Genomic DNA, 16,365 nt, shown 5'->3' on the forward strand with positions numbered 1-16,365 from the left:
GAGTGTGTGAGGGCCGTGAGGGCGGTGAGTGCGTGAGGGGTATGAGTGCATGAGGGCCATGAGGGCGGTGAGTGCGTGAGTGGCGTGATTGCCATGAGTGCGCGTGAGGGATACGGGTGCATGAGGGCCGTGAGGGTGGTGAGTGCGTGAGGGACGTGAAGGCCACGAGCGCGTGAGGGGTATCAATGCGTGAGGGCGGTAGTGCGTGAGGGGTGAGGGTCATGAGTGCGTGAGGGCCATGAGTGCGTGAAAGTTGTGAGCGCGTGAGGGCCATGAGTGCGTGAGGGCCGTGTGGTTCAGTGAGGGTGGGTGAAGGGCTGAAGAAAAGTGTGACTGTGAGAATGAAGGTGAGTGAGGAGCGGAGGGGGAGTGTAGCTGCAAGGGTGAGTGAGGGACTTACGTCAGTGTGGCTATGAGGGTGTGAGGACGTCCTAAAATGCCGACCTTTGACCTGACGACGTCAGCCTCGCCGCAGCTTTGCTCATCGCGAGACAAACTACGTAACAATTGCGCCGGATGGGACCTGCTCTCCGCTGGCTGCACTCCGAGCGCTTGCCAGGGCGGGCCGTTTATACCGAAAAGTACAGCCATCAGGACGAAAATAATCCATGTTGAAGGGGAACAGTGGGACAAAGGACAAACACAAATCTCCAAACACAGCTAGGTGTTTAGAGATTTGGTGGTGGTGCGCGACCGAAAAAATCTGCCTGCTCCGGGTATCGAACCCGAGACCTCTCCATTACATGTAGAGCGCTCTACCGACTGAGCTAACCAGGGGTTAGACGTCAGTAGAGCAAACGGGTTTTATCAGCTGCCATTAGCCTAACACCAACAAGGGTGAAGCTAGCGATTGAAGGATATAATTATAATGCAATTAAATAAAACGTGCGATTGTCATTTACGGATAGTGTGTATCATATTCAGCCTATTTCTGAACACTACAGGTATATTTCAAATTTCGTTGAAGTATCCCTTTAAAAGAACTCTTCAAAGAAACATTTGGATTCACCGGACTCCGAGCCTCAGGCATTCGCTTCTTGCTCACCCGAAATCGTCATGCGGCAGGAGTCCGTGGACGTTTCTTCAGCTTCGGCCGTAGTTCTACGGATATTTATGCGGCATAATAAACCCATTCAGTGACCATTTTTCTTTCTTCTTTTTTTTTTTCAAGGTAATCTAATAAAACCCGTGTACAAAAAATGACACTCAAGGCCCGGATCGAAAATGGCATTGTCTATTCCCCATACCCATCGGAACCTGTGCCTGAAATGACGTTCTACCAGGTGGTGAAACACAGCCTCGAGCAATATGGCTGCCGAACTGCTCTGGTAAGCTTGACAACAGATGTTTGATTTAACGGTGCTTTTGTATACATCGGGTGTCAGAAATACCCAGGCTCGATTTAAATTGAAGCGCAAAAATCAGCGCCTGCACCCAGACTTATGAAGTAATCCATTTCAAGTAACTGATTGTTCATAATCCGTTACTTTTTTAAAGTAATTTTGTAATTGCTACGTTAGTCTTTTGTGGCCGTAATTTGTAATCTATTTTCGTTACGAATATTAGCAACGGGATACTTTAATTACTCCTTACTTTTTAGATATATGAACATATTTCCAGAAACTGGAGAATATGATCAGGGAATCCAGCGGCATACAGGCAGCAAGTTCAACAAAAGAATAACCGAAAAGAAAACACGATGTTTTGTATGCCCGTTCTCTAGAAATGCTAGAATAACGCGTAAGGCATATACAAATATGCGAAAAACAAAGATCAAAACAAGGCCGAGTAGTCGTTGTCTTCATGATATTTTAGCGGAGGTAGACGCTGCTCCTGAGCATGATCACCGTGAGCTTTCTTTGCAAAAATTCCAGGTATCATTTCCGATCTCCGTAAGCTAGCGGGATGGCGGATGTGGTTGCAGCTTTCGCTGCCTTGTCAACTTACAGGTTAATAAAGTGCACGTACACTATTTCTTTTTAGTACCATATTTTATTTTTACAATGAATACTGTGATACGGGCTTACGAAAAATGGGAATAATGCTGTAGAAAATTTTTGAAAACATCAAAATTGTTTCTATTTTCTTGATAATTACAGAAAAGTAACCTGAAAGTAATTTCTTGCGTAACGAGTGAAGTAATCTGTTAATTATCCGCGAAAGTAATTTGTAACGGTAATTCATTACATTTGAGGCCCTGTAATTTGTAGATGTAATCAGGGTGTTGAGCCAAAACCCAACCTTTATTTTTAGCCAAACGGGAACGAAACCGAACCGAAATCTTCGCCACCATCTTGGTATTAAAACTGGACCTGATTCGGAAAACAGTATATCGATAGCTGATTCAAAATAATTGTTTTTGCCTTTTTGTTACTATCACAAAACGAAAATATGGAAATAAAAATTTCCCAGCTTTATATCTATGTATTGATCGAGTCGCCATATACAGAATTGCAATGTATAATAAATTTTTTGTTTTCGTGGCGCTTTTGTATTGACACTATTATTACCTATGTGTCACACGGCACGTGACTCACTGCGTCAAGTGAGTCAAGCGGAGAGATTTATGAATACGCACACCATGAACCGAGGCTCTGTTAGCATATTTAATGTCGTTTGTTGTTTATACACCTGCAAATTGGATTGCAACAATTAGGCTAAAATAATATTCACTCCAGTAATATATTTTTTATGGCAAATATGTTATTCAATGTGTCGAAGTTGAAAGCATAAAAACCAACTGCAGTAGAACTCAATGCATCAATTGAAACTAAGAAACAGTAAGCGCTTTTAGGGCCATTGTTTCCTGTCAACGCTTACTTTTATCAACATGATCTTACATAAATGTTTAACATGACGAAAAAATCCCTGGAGAAGGGGAACAAGAGGGACAAAGGACAAAACACAAGATTTGTGTTTGTCAAACACAAACACAAAATTTGTGTTTGTCCTTTGTCTCTCTTGGTCCCCTTCTCCAGGGATTATTTTCGTCATTCCTGTCCAGCTCGCTTGGAGCTTTGCATTCAATTGCATTATAAAGTTTAACACTATGTTCTTTTTCGACCGTTGTGGGCTGAACATTTTTTGCATTGTGTCTTCATAAAAAAAAATATACACAGCATTTACATTTACAGCTATTTTGAAATATTTACAAAATTATATATTTTAACTAGTGGCGAGCAATTTTTCTTAGAATATTTTGTCACCAAGGGGAAAGGCGCAACGGATCATTCGCGTCGGTTCTCCTCCAAGAACGACGGTCGCTTCCTGCAATTCTTGGATACAAAATGTTGTACCTTTACTGAAAAAGACATTTGTATGAGATATTTCTTGTGTCTAATAAAGACTTATGAATCATATAAGGCATATAATGACATATAAGAACCATATAAGAACTTTATAAGAAGTACATAAGATATATAACAACATATAAGAACCATATAAAGAAACTTTTAAGAAACTTTTCACAAGTTTAATATACGGTTCTCATATGTTCTTATATAGTTACATGGCTCTTATATTTCTTTTATGAAACAAATATGTTTATTGGACACAAAAATTTCTCATAGAAATGAGATTTTTTAATAGGGACTATAGCGATTTGCACGATTACCAGCGACCTCCGCGCTTCCCCGTGCCCCGTTGTTCGGCAGCACCATGAGTTGCAGAGGGAAATTTACGACAGTATGAAATGCGGGACACTTTGAAGATTTTGGAATCTTCCGCGGGACGTAGGACACGAGCCCTCAATGCGGGACAGTCCCGCGAGTTGCGGGACGGGTGGTCACCCTAACTTGAGCCAGACACCACACTTTCCCCACACAACTGTGATGTCCGCCTCAAGTTCAAGTTCACACCTGCGGCGAATAGCGCGCGGGAGGACGGTGCACTCTTGCTAGGTACCGGCATACTTGTGTCAGGGCTGGTTGCCCTTTTGTATTGCCAGAAGCCGGTGCGCTTGGTCTTATTGCTGGTTAAAATGGGCTTGGTAGCTCCGAAGGCCGGGGAAAACGTCAACTCTGTATACCTGTACAGGAAATGGTGTATCTTCGCCTTGGTCAGCATTGGGTCGGACGTGGTCTTGGTTAGGACGCCAAATGACAGTGCCATAGTCCAGCTCTCTCTGTAGCTTGTAGGAGACGGGTCCACTCCTCGACACGATGGTGGCCTTCAACCACTTGTTCCATGGTCGGCAATTCAACACGCGAACTTGTTCGCCGATCTGACATTTCTGACATTCCTGACAAGCTGGGAAAAAGGGTTAAGCCCTAGAGACAACGGTCCAGGTCCGCCTCTCCTCGTCAGGCAGGCGATATTGTCAGGACCTTCGTGCGGCGTGACCGCAACGAAACTTCGTGCGCTGTTCCCTCAACAAAGATGACCGAGCGTGAGACAGTGCCCCAATTACACCGGAAACAAGTTAGGAATCGGAATGCCAGCCTTATCAAATATCAGTCCCCACGTTGCGGCGCCAGTTTATGCGGGCTTCTAGCTCCGATTCCCTCAGACCCTGTCCCGGGATGAATATGAGACTGCAGCACTTCGCTCTATGCAAAAGGTTTTAATCACTCACTTAATGCGGGGTTTCGGGGTCGGGGAACGGTCATCAGCGTGGCCGGGAAAAAGTCCGCTGTCACTGCAGCTGTTTCGTGTCCCAGCGGTGGTCGTCCACACCGCGTCATAGGGACGTCGTCATCCAGGGTCGCTGTCCGGTCCGTTGATCGAGTCCGCAACTCAACGCCATGCCCGCACCGCTCCGCGCCAGCGTCCGTCTCCCGTCGATTCCCGCGCCAGCGTCCTCCTTCCCTGTCACCGCTGCACGCTTCCCTTGCTGTCCGCCGTTCGAGAGCCGCCGCCGGAGAAAGCCGCCGTCCGAGAGAGAGACCTCTTTGTCCCGTGTCCCCTTTTCAAGTGTTCGCTCCTTTGTTCTGGGCAACCAGTCGCGTGACGTCACTTGTCCTAGGGAAGCCGCGTACCCGGATCTAGTGGTACGTGAGGCCATCGCCCTTCCCCCGAGGCGGGGGAGGGCAGCCAGATCTCCACAACCTCTAGCTACATCATAGTACCACGTGTACGACCCCCGCACTCTTCTGAACTCGGAAAAAACTTGTTCAGAACTTTCTGGACAAATCGAACAGACTTAATGCCAGTCGATGGAAGTGATATCAAATTTCACCGTGTTGCAGGGGTGTAACTATGGTGCCTGGAATACGTCTGCGACTGCTGTGTTTATCGCGTCTAAAAAACTGGTCTCTCCTTTTCCGCCGGAAGACGTCATACAAGTGCAATGATATCGCCGGCCGCGTTCCTGGCGGTGTCCCAGCAGTGGTGGTCGGCGTGGCAGACGCTTGTTCTGCTGGAGGTCTCTCTCAGTGTGACACTCCACGGGAAATTCGACAGCCAGAAGTTGGGTCACTGTGATCACAGCAACAATCGCGATCGCTCGTACTTTTCGCACGCATTTCTAAGAGCAACCACCAGGATCGCGACATCCGACAGCGTGACGCTATGGCTCCTGTGACGTCACTTGTTGCCACTTCAGGGCCACTTTTGATGCATTGGCAAGATAGGTTGCTAAACGCACCAGTCGGACACGCGCTCCAGGCACCATAAAAGAGTGGAAGCTGGGAGGGTTCGGTCAGTTGGCCCGCCGCCGCAAACAAACTACTCGTGTTCACACGTGTCCCGTGTTCACGACGTTGGACACACGCATACAAAAAAAAAAAAAGCATGTTGCATAAAAAACAGAAAAATCCCAAGCATTTTTTAGAGCTTGAGGGAACTGGTGTCCCGGGCACCTCGATGTTGCGCTCCCCGAAGCTTTTCTGATCCTTTCCAGCGGCCCCTGCAGTTTTTGCTACCATTAAACAAACATGTTATGACAGCCCGTCGTTTTAGTGTTTTTTTTTTTTATATACTTAATTGCATGCTGGCCTCCACACCTTTTGAGTATATAGTGTTAGCAACAAAACAAGCAGAAAGAATAGCTCTTTAGTTTAATGGCATAGTATGCTGGCAGTGTGCGCCGACGTAAATTCTTGCTATCCAAAGACGTGAAATGCAGTTATTGGTTGAATTACTATAGAGCTTCCTCCAGGCCACTGGCGTTCATTTGGGCACCACTGCGCCGCTGTCGTCAGCGGCGCGAATTTTAAAATTGACGCCGCTCCTCTACCCGCGAAAACGGGGTTGGTACCATTTTTCTGGCATTGACTGTTTTCTACTCGCTCTTTTCTGCGGAAACGCGGCGACGAAGAACAGTTTTGCGCTGGAGCACGACAGTCAACTCTCTGTAAACCAATGCTGTCTAAGGGTTTGATGCCCGCATAATCGTAACGCCCCCGAGCACCTCTTGCGTAAAACGGGGGGAAGTTATTTTCGTGCTTTTCTGAACGGAACCTCCTAACCCAAGAATTCGTCCCTCCGTAAGTGCATTAACGCAGTAGATTTAGCGGAGAAATTGACTTCACGGTATCACGTGACATCACGTCGAGTGACGTCAACTCTATTTTGCATTCGTCCACAGTCAGCTGGTTTATTGTATTGAATCTTGGGGTAATATTTACGCTACATACTTAGATCCGGTAACTCGCTTGCGAAAACGAGCGATACAATTAATAACATTTTCAAGAAACACTAACCCTAGTAGACCTATTTTCCAATCGCTAAACGTGTTGCCATTCAGTTGTACTTACAAATTAAAAATAGCTCAAAGAGTTCGTAAAATCATGGAGTCTAATGAACCCCTTTCTTTGAATTTTTTTCGATCTCCCAGCAGACAAACAAGGGCTGCAGCAAATTATTCGTTTAATTTACCGCCATGCCATAATGCATATGGACAAAGGCTGATTGCATTTTATGGTGCTCTAGTTTGGAATGAAATACCTATTAATATAAAGTTGGAAAACAACTGTCTGCCCTCCTTAAAAAGATTCTTTCGTGATTATGAAATGCAGTTACGTTAATTACTTTCTAGAACGTGATTTCTTTTTTCTTTTGCTTTCTTTTGCGCATTGTACGAGTCTATTGTATTCTGCCGCTTTTTGAACCTACATTACGGTTGGACCCCGGACTAGCCTTAGCGGCTATGGGTCCAAGCAGTTTTTGTGTATTTTGAGAACAAATTTGGAAATAAAGCATTGAATGAATGAATGAAATGTGCCGGACGTGAACTGATATCAGTTTGTGCGACGTCACATCACGTGACGCCAAGTTCCCGACCAAATCTGTCCGTAAAATCGAGTTCACAGTGTCGCGCCATACCATGGCGTCATGGGACTTTACGTGACTCAGCATATTCGCCCCATGGAGCCTAGCCTAAACGATGATGTCCTGCGCATGTCTTGTCTTCTAGACGGTATTGCCATACAAGGGTGTTGCGGATGAAGTCTGAATTCTAAACATATTGCAGGTTTGGAACGACGAAGAGATCACTTTTGCAGAGCTCCTCAAGATGTGTCAGCAATATGCCGCTGGGTTCCAGAGACACGGCGTTAAGAAAGGCGAGAAGGTCCTGGTACATTTGGACAATTCCCTGGAAAACATGATTGCCTTGTACAGCGTCGTTTTCGCCGGGGGAGTTTTTGTGGCATCCCATCTCATCTTGTCAGACGGTGAGGATAAAATATGGTTGTGACTTCCGCGAAAGAATATTTCGTAGAAAGGTAAACTTCACTGCTCTGACTGCCGGCTACTCAATCTGCCAATTAAAAGACGAATGTGAGATTGTGACAGAGACACTGTCAAGGTGACGTTCCTGTCTTGGGATTGTGCCCTGTATTCGTCGATCACTACGTCGAGAGTTTTTATTGTCTCAGATCTTTCTGTGCGCGCCAAATAGTGTTTACGGCTTTCGAACTTTCAACGTTTGCCCATAAATGAAGGCAAACTATACTGCGCAAAAACGTGCTATCTAAAAAAAAAGGAAAAAAAAAAAAAGAAGCACACAACGATAGATGGGACAAGGAAAGGCACGTGCACTTCCGTGCTGTCTTCTTCTCTCCTGACCAAATGGGTGTGCGTTCTTTCTTGGTGCCCTTACCTCCAAGTACTTCCCAACTCGTTTGGTTTTCTCAACTGTTATTTGATTTTTTTTTTTTTTACTTTTCTCAGAGCGCCAATTGTTTCTCCCACTCCTAAGTTCATGTTCTCGCGAGTAGAGGCAGTTTCTTGGAGAGCCTCGTGTACAGGGGCTACCAAGAGCCACTGTATATATAGCAGCGCAGCTGCGCTGCCATATACAGTGGCTCTAGGCCTAACTAGTTGCCGGTCAGCAATGGCCTAGGTGGAGGCTGACCCAACGGCCACTGTCAAAGTGCTTGTTCTGACTGAATTAAGACACAAGTGGGAAAGACCATGATTACCATTTTAACCCAAGAGCCGTATATCGGGAGATTTTTGCCTGTTGACGGAGCCAAGGCCGTCGCCAACGCCGGATACTCCTCCCGCAGGTACATGGTAAACTAAATGTGCGACACAGCGTCGACCAATCAGCAGACCGTGACGTCACAATGTTGGAAACGACATTTGACGCGTGAAACAGAAGCGTTCAACCTCGGCGCCTGGGTGACAGTTTGCTCTTGTCCGGCTTGCTAGAACAGCGTCTCAGCTGAGACTTGTTGAAAGAAAACAGAAAACAGGAAGTCGACGACGTTGAGAGGATGCCAAACCGGGCGTCGGCGGTGCCTCAATCTAAGCCCTGGTTTTCAATACCTCGAAGGCGGCAGCCTAAACCAGTGCCATGGTTGACACTCCAAAGTGTCACCAAAACTCAAAAGCAAAACAGCTACATTTATGAATTCTCAAGCAGAGGAACTGTGCTGGACATCAACGTCATCATGCAAAGCTTTCTTTGTACTTAAAACATTCTCAAATTCCGATACATGCATGAGGTGAAGCGGATCTTCCTAATGACTGCAGTATCTCTGGGTATTACCGCTACTCAAATCCTACAATAAGTGGCTTCCCAAGTGGGACTAGTGCAGCTCTTTTTATTTGAAACGCTGTTCCATAGTACGGGATTGAAACGATCGACTTGTACTATCGGGGAAAAATAAAATGCGAACAGAGGAGCGCGTGGCTCGCGGTACAGGCTGCGCTGGCTGGAAGTGAGCCTACTCTCTAAGCCCGGTCCCACTTAGTAAGAGGAACATTTCTTTTATATTTTCCCACTTAACTTTAAGGGGGGCGACAGACCTCTTAATAATACATGGGGATGCTCCGTCTTAAATAAGTGAGACGCCACCCCTCTTAAAGTAACCGATACGGCGTCTCCCTTAAATTCAAGGTCCGTCCCCCTTATTAAGATGGACATTTTTTTAGATATTCTCCCCCGTAAATTTGGAGAGACGGTGGCCTGCTTAAAATGCAGGGATATAATCCCTCTTAAGTCGGGGTCACACTGCTTATATATAAAAAAAATACATTCTGCACACATGTTCCGAAACGAGGCGCCGCGACACCCGTGCCTGGTACGCCACGAGGCCACGAATTCAAGAGGTAGCTTTGTCACGCGGCATACAAAACACGGATGTCGCGGTGACTCGTTTTGGAACATGTCTGCAGAATGTATTTTGTATGATGTATAAGCAGCGTGACCCCGGCTTTAGGTTATCTCTCTTATTGTGTCGTAGAATTTCTGCTCCTTTGTGTTTTGACTGTGAGCTGACATGCTGCACTGCAGTAATGCAGTTCTCGCAGTTTCGATGATATTGTTTAACCAAAGGTATTTTGTGCTGGGTAACGGAATTGAAAATTGATCTGTATATTATGTTTGATAAACGGAATCAATATGTAAAATAAAACAGTATCAATCTTTATAAGTAAACACGTGTTTTATTTCCCATGACACAAGAAAATATATGGAAATGTCTGGATCAAGATAGAAATTTTATAACGATGTTCTGGTAGCTTATGCGGATAAAAAGACGTTAGAACGACGCCAGAAATCGGCGTTTCTTGGAAACTATCACACAAGATTTCATGCTGCAAAGTGACTCCTTTTGCCTATCATAAGCAATAACAGTACAACCGTGCTGAAATTTTTCTTTTTCAGCGGATAACACCAAAAATAAGAGTACATTCTAAAAAAAGCAGTGCACCTAATTTCCCGCACAACACTTGGAAAGTCAATCACCAAAACTCATGGAGGCAGCTCAGCGAATGCAGATGCCGAAAAATATGATTATACCAAAAAAATGCAGTCTGAGTTACGACACTAAGCAATACAAGCGTGACGTTATGCATTGGTTAATATCACAACTCAGACTGGGTTTTTTGGTCTAATCTTATGTTTCGGCATCGTGATTCGCTGAGCTGCTTCCTTGAGTTACGGTGATTGGCTATCCAATTGGTGCTGTTCGGGAGAGTAGATTCCTGTGCTTTTTTTAGAGTGTAGTTTTCTGCTTCATAGCATTAAACCCAAACTACTCGGCGTTTCTTGCCATCAGCTCAGAATCGCTGTTGTTTTTGAACGGCCATAGGCAATTTTCTGAGTTGCTCCGACATGAACTGAATCGAAACTCGTTGTTTTCAACGAGCAGACACTGGAGGAGTCCAAGGGTTTGTCCATATGCCGCAGGTTAGGAGAGTCCCGTTATGTAATACACCCATAAGCACATAACTAGTGCCTCCTCCAGAGTCGCACCAGCCGAGAGTTTCACTGACCGGTTCCCAGAAACGATCTGTTTCTCCAAACCGAAGAAAGACTTGGGTCCTGGAACTCTTTCGTCAGGCGTACGGTCGTTCTGCAAGCCGCAATTGTTCAAAAATTGCGTCAGCATCAAAATCGTATTTCTGTTTTTTCATACGCTTTTTCACCTACCATTGGTGATGAGAGAACTTCTGGCCAATCGAGACCGGAGGATGGTCTTTAATGTTCAAGAATGTTGTTGTCTTCGCAGAAGGCCCCCTTTTACCTCCTCCAGTTTTCCCAGCATAGTGACCATTGTGTTTTGGAACCGAAGCTGTGCAGCAACCATTGGCTGAATGAGAGAGCATATTGTTTTCCTTTAGACACAGAGAGTTGGAATTAGAATGAAGGTAATAAAGCGCTTTCACCTGTTTTCAATCAGGCGGTAGGAAACAAATGCGAAAATAAAATGCAAACAGGTAAAAGATTCGAAACGCATTCTGTATACGATGAAATAGCGAGTTACATTAGCTTATGACGTAACTTCTGCGACTGTTAATATTTGACACGAGAATTGACTGCTGTTTTAAGTAATTTACGAGAATCGTTTTTGTATTACCAAGACAAAACGAGAACACACTCAGTAGTGGCGGAACATTAGAAGCCCTATGTGCTTTGGAAAACATGGATTCCATTTGCGGTTTGAAGCTGCAGAAGAGATCTGATGCATGTTTTAGAAAGCAACATAATCAACTAAAAAATATATTTCTGTTGACATTTCGGCGGAAGCCATTCATTTTTTTTTCAGAAGCAAAGCATAAGCCAACAGAACGTAAATAGAGCCTACCTACATACCAGAATACAAAAAGTTCATAATTACCGAGTTCGTTGAGGGTGGTGTGCGGGTGGCCGCAGTAAGCACACCACTCCGGATGGTGCGTTCCGCCGTGCAGAGTGTCCCGGTAGAGCGTTTTACGCAAGAAATCTGTGCAGAAACCCTGTCTGGTTCCCTTCATGTCAATGTTCGTAGCCATTGCCTCACTCTCAAAACAAGATTTTTACAGCGGAACTGTAAGGGCTAGGTTCTCCAGGATCGTGTCCGGTACCAAAATCTTGTCGACACAAACCTCCAAAAACCTCTGGACAGCTACCGCCATCTATAAGCGACGGCGGCAAGCACACAACTAGTCTGGTTGCCGATGTCACTCGTATATGGTGGCAACCTTTTCAGCTATCGTAGAATAATAAATAGTTGGGCGCGTTGGTGGGAATTCATCGTAGAAAACAACGGGAAAAACAGTCAAGGACGAAGAAGAAACAGACGTGACGAGCGCAGCGCTCTTCACATGTGTTTCTTCGTCCTCGTCTGTTTTGCACGTTGTATCCTACGCTCCTATCAGTTTCGGTTTAGACTCATGATGGGCCGTGCGCGTGCCCTTTCGGGGAAAGAAGACTGGGTGCGGAAAGAGCGGCGACGGTCGCAGCACCGCGAATGGGCCCGCAACCGACGTGAAGCCGCTGTCGCCTCGATTTCCACTGCGTCCATCGCTTCAGACTCCCTTGCAAAAGAAGAGCTCATCGTTCGCCTGGAAAGCCGCCGCCGAGAACAGAACCAGCGATGTAAACGGCGCCTATGGGCTACGGAGGCCAAGCGCAAGCGCGAGGCCCGGCGAGGACAGCACTTCACGCCGGCTGAACCCCCAGGTGCGACGGCCAGGTTCCGGAAAGAGTTCGTGGAGAACCCGTTTGGGGTCACGTGCGCCGTGTGCGACCGACTCTTGTTCGCCGGAGACCTATCCGCGATCGGCGGCGTGTCGGACGAGAAGAATCGGAAAACGGGCGCGTGCGCGTTGCAGCAGTGTATCGAGTCCGCGGACGTCTACAAAGGACCGGCGTGCAGAACGTGCCGAGATTCCCTACTCAAAGGCGCGGTGCCCCGGTTCGCGACCGTGAACGGCTACAAGTACCTACCCATACCAGATTGCCTAGCGAAGTTAAACGTGGTGGAGGAGTGACTAGTGGCGCCTCGACTCCCGTTCATGAGCCTTCGGCGGTTGACGCTGTGACGGAGTGTATTCCCGACTCATTCGGTGCTGTGCGTGCGGGCACGTGTGTGTGTGTGCGTGTGTCCCACCGTGTCGTTCGCGCCAGATTACGAAAAATCCTCGCCTCACGACCAGGGGAAAAAAGAGGAGAAAGAAGAGGGACAGCAAAAAAGGGCGGTTAGCCATCGCAAGCCTTCGGACGGAGAAAGTCTTAGCACTTGTCTGTGTCGCTCACTCAAGCCGAGTTTAGATACAGTCATATGTGCCGGAACTAGTGCATGGATACTGTCTCTTTTCGACGTCGGGCCCCGACGACGGTGTGTGTGCAGCTCCTAACCAGAGTGGGCGGCTCCTAACCAGAGTCTTCACAATGTGGTATAACAAAGACAACCGGGGACAATACGGTTCTCACATAACAAATTACCCAATCACACCTCAATCCTTACATTAATAAATACTTAATTTCCACCATAGTACTGCTTCGCTGATTTTCTTTTTTCACAAGAGTGGAAAGGCTGAAAGTTTTTTTTCTTGATTTACTCAGGTTAGCCAGTCTTTCCACAATTTGAGCGAAAGCTTCCACAAACGTCAGGCACCTCTGTAGTAGATCCTAGCGCGATACGTTAAAAACCCGATTATTCCGTCCCTTCAAATGGCCATCGATCTCTTTGACCCACGCAGCATCTTGGGTAGAAATGTTTCTCGCTTTATACGAGCACCTGGCACGTTACCCAAGTATTGTTGCGTTGTCAACATTGCGATCCCCAGGGTCGCTAAACTCGTCAACAAAGATATTCTTTGTGTTATGACATAGTGGGGGGAGGAGCCGAAAGATTGCTGCGAAGTTTTCTTTTCTCACAAACCCGCAGATCCGTCTGTCTTCGTGACGTTTTTCGTTGAGGGGGCGAAAAATCCCTACGCCTCCCTAGGCACCGAACAAGAGCAGCACTAGAAAGCGCGCGGAGACGACCGTGGCTCATACATGTGACGTCACAACAAAGATTATCAGCTGCGACCGTCATGTTTGATGGTCTCTAAAAAGCACGATGGATTCTTGGGAGTTGCATTTTAAAATCAACACCGTCGAAGTTGATAGTCTGGTATTGTTCTTATTTCCGCCGATAAAGCAGAATTTACTAAAAAGCGTCCCTGCCGTTCTTTTGATTTATCTCGGCCTTTCGAATCTGGCCAAAGTGTAGCCCGACGTGGCTAGGTCACAACCAGCCGACTACCGTTGTCCACTTTCGGGCAAATTTCGCCTCCGGGCAGTTGTCTCTTCATCGGCGGGATAAAATCATATTATGGTAGACATTCGAAGATCAGTCAGTTTGGGATTAAGTATGTTTATCAACGGAAATAAGGAAATAAAAGTAATGTCAAGTTGTCAATATTGGCGGTGATGCTTCAAGAACGCAAGGACACTAAACTTGCATCGACGATTTGAACACGCACCATCAAATTTGTCGTTCACAACTGATAATCCTGACTCCATCGTCAAAGGTATCAACTATAAAATGACGTCACTGAACGCGCCCGCACACTATATACGTGCCCTGGCACGAGTCTTTCGCTTGAAAGTCTGTCATGGCCACTCTTGAGTTCATGGAACGCGAGCCGTTTTAATTCCACAATCTCTTGAACCGTTATTTCGAAAATTGCAGGCTGTGCTGTTCCTGGTCACTGCTCATTGGACCACCTCTAAGCAGGGTCATCGAAACAGGAGAATGGGGAGGGGGGGATTTAGCCCCCCTCCCCTAGTTGCGTTGAAAGAGGGGGCAAGGGGCATAAGGGTGGAAGGGGGGGGAGTATCGCCCCAGCCCCGAACCATCATAGCATTTCAGAGCTATAATAAAATATAAGGGGAAAGGAATATTACCCTTCTTCACCACCATCACCTCCTTTCTCTCTCTCTCTCCCGAACAATTTCTACGGCCCCTCTTGAGACTCCTATTTTTGTGTGTGTGTGTGTGTGTGTGTGTGTGTGTGTATGTGTGTGTGTGTGTGTGTGTGTGTGTTTGTGTGTGTGTGTGTGTGTGTGTGTGTGTGTGTGTATTTTTGTGTTGGTCGTACCTTAACTCTTTCTTTAGAGCGCAGCTCTTCGGCGCCCGTTTCAGGGTTTCGCGGCGTGGGCGTCGCCGTCGGCGTAACAGCCCGCTACATTTAGCGCGAAATTGACGTCACATGACCTCAACACCAATTCAATTCCCAGCTACGTGACTTCAACGCCATTCACTTCTCCACTAGACTGTCATGCGATGTCCTTTTCCCTGCTAAATTTAGCGGAGAAACTGAATGGGAGGAGGAGAGGAGGAGAGGAAGAGGGGAGGAGGAGGGGCATACGCTCCGCTCCGTACCCTCCCTTATTCCTCCTCAAAAGTTGAGCTCTAATTTCGCTTCGCAAAGATTTGTGACATCTTTAATTTTTTTATTTCCCTTTCTTCGGCTTTTTTTTTTTTTTTTGTTATCCTTCGTTTTTCGTCATCTCTCAGACATTACCGACGTCTAAACAAACCGCCTGTGGGTGACCCCGGTGGCGTTGTTGACGGTGGCGGAAGATGAGCTCTATAAAGCCGCCCGCGTACGGCTCCACAACATCACAAAGTTCAATCTTCGCCTCGATTCCGAAGCGAAGATTTTGGCCTCGAATAACTCCTTCCCAAAGTTGTGAAACGTCACTTTGTCGTCACCAATAACTTCCAGAAACGACGATCTTGCGACGAGAAAGTTCAGAGTATTTTCCGGCCGCCTAGGTACAATCTACGCATCATTGACTCTAACGCGGCGTAGGGATGTAGGGACACTCGGGCGAGACGTCATCAGTGCAGCCGTTCAATCGGCTGGCACCACGGTGTTTCTCGCACGCGCTTCGATGGAGCTCGCTACGACTTTATGTTTTACATTCTCGCTGGAATTTGAGCACCGAGAGAGCTTGGATGATTGACACCTCGCTCGGCTTGACGTCAGCGTCGCGAGAGTCCAATCAGCGCGTTCCGCAACTTTCAGGCACAAAGTTGTGCTCGACGAGTTTAGCTACCCAGGACTGCGTCATCGAGCTTTGCAACGCCCGCGATGACGATTTCAATATGCGACTCATACAAAACACGACCACTGCAGCATGTTATCGTTCATTAGCCTACTTTATTCGTTTCAGATGATATTCTTTACAGGATTCGAGACAGCAATGCCGCCCACATCCTCACCACAACCAGTGAAGCTAAACGATTCAGCAACTTGCGTAACAAGATGGACGTAAAGGTAGCCACACAGTAGCCACTCCAGCAGCTTAAAAGGTTCTCACCGTCACTTGGAAAACGGTGAAGGCTATGGTTTCAGTGAGCCAATCAGCGCGTCGAAGAGAGACACGTGACTCTACTGTATCTCACTAGTTGCTGCCGAAGCCACGGAGAGAGGAAAACCTCTTTGTACGAATTTTGAGCGGCAGGTAATCTCTGAGGAGTACGTAGGTGGCGTGACTCTCGCCCCTGTATACCTCAGTCTCTTAGTACGGGCTGTCACGCGCCTCGCCCCCGCCTCTCTGATTGGCTCGAGGGGTCCGCAGCGTTTGCTCTTTGCCAGGTTGAGCCGGGCATGGCGACTGTCTAGGCTTGACTGCGCCAGTGACTTTAGACTGCGCTAGAGCGAATGTTCTAAGATGTCCGACGGTTGCCGTATTCTCGGAGCGGGGAAGCA

At 46.8% G+C, this 16,365-nt stretch overlaps 1 protein-coding gene across 1 annotated transcript in view; it reads left to right on the forward strand.

Moving 5' to 3' along the window:
* Positions 1–1,199: 1,199 nt before the first annotated feature.
* The window catches only part of LOC115324851 (4-coumarate--CoA ligase 1-like), a 55,801-nt gene continuing 40,635 nt past the window's right edge, over positions 1,200–16,365 (forward strand). Inside the window, exons 1-3 of the mRNA XM_029985550.4 lie at positions 1,200–1,328; positions 7,412–7,613; positions 15,827–15,930. Of these exons, the coding sequence (XP_029841410.2) occupies positions 1,200–1,328; positions 7,412–7,613; positions 15,827–15,930 (435 nt within the window). The remainder of the gene's footprint in view (positions 1,329–7,411; positions 7,614–15,826; positions 15,931–16,365) is intronic.

The sequence above is a fragment of the Ixodes scapularis genome, unplaced genomic scaffold (assembly GCF_016920785.2).
Source record: "Ixodes scapularis isolate PalLabHiFi unplaced genomic scaffold, ASM1692078v2 PGA_scaffold0__279_contigs__length_252992795, whole genome shotgun sequence".
Lineage (NCBI taxonomy): Eukaryota > Metazoa > Arthropoda > Arachnida > Ixodida > Ixodidae > Ixodes > Ixodes scapularis.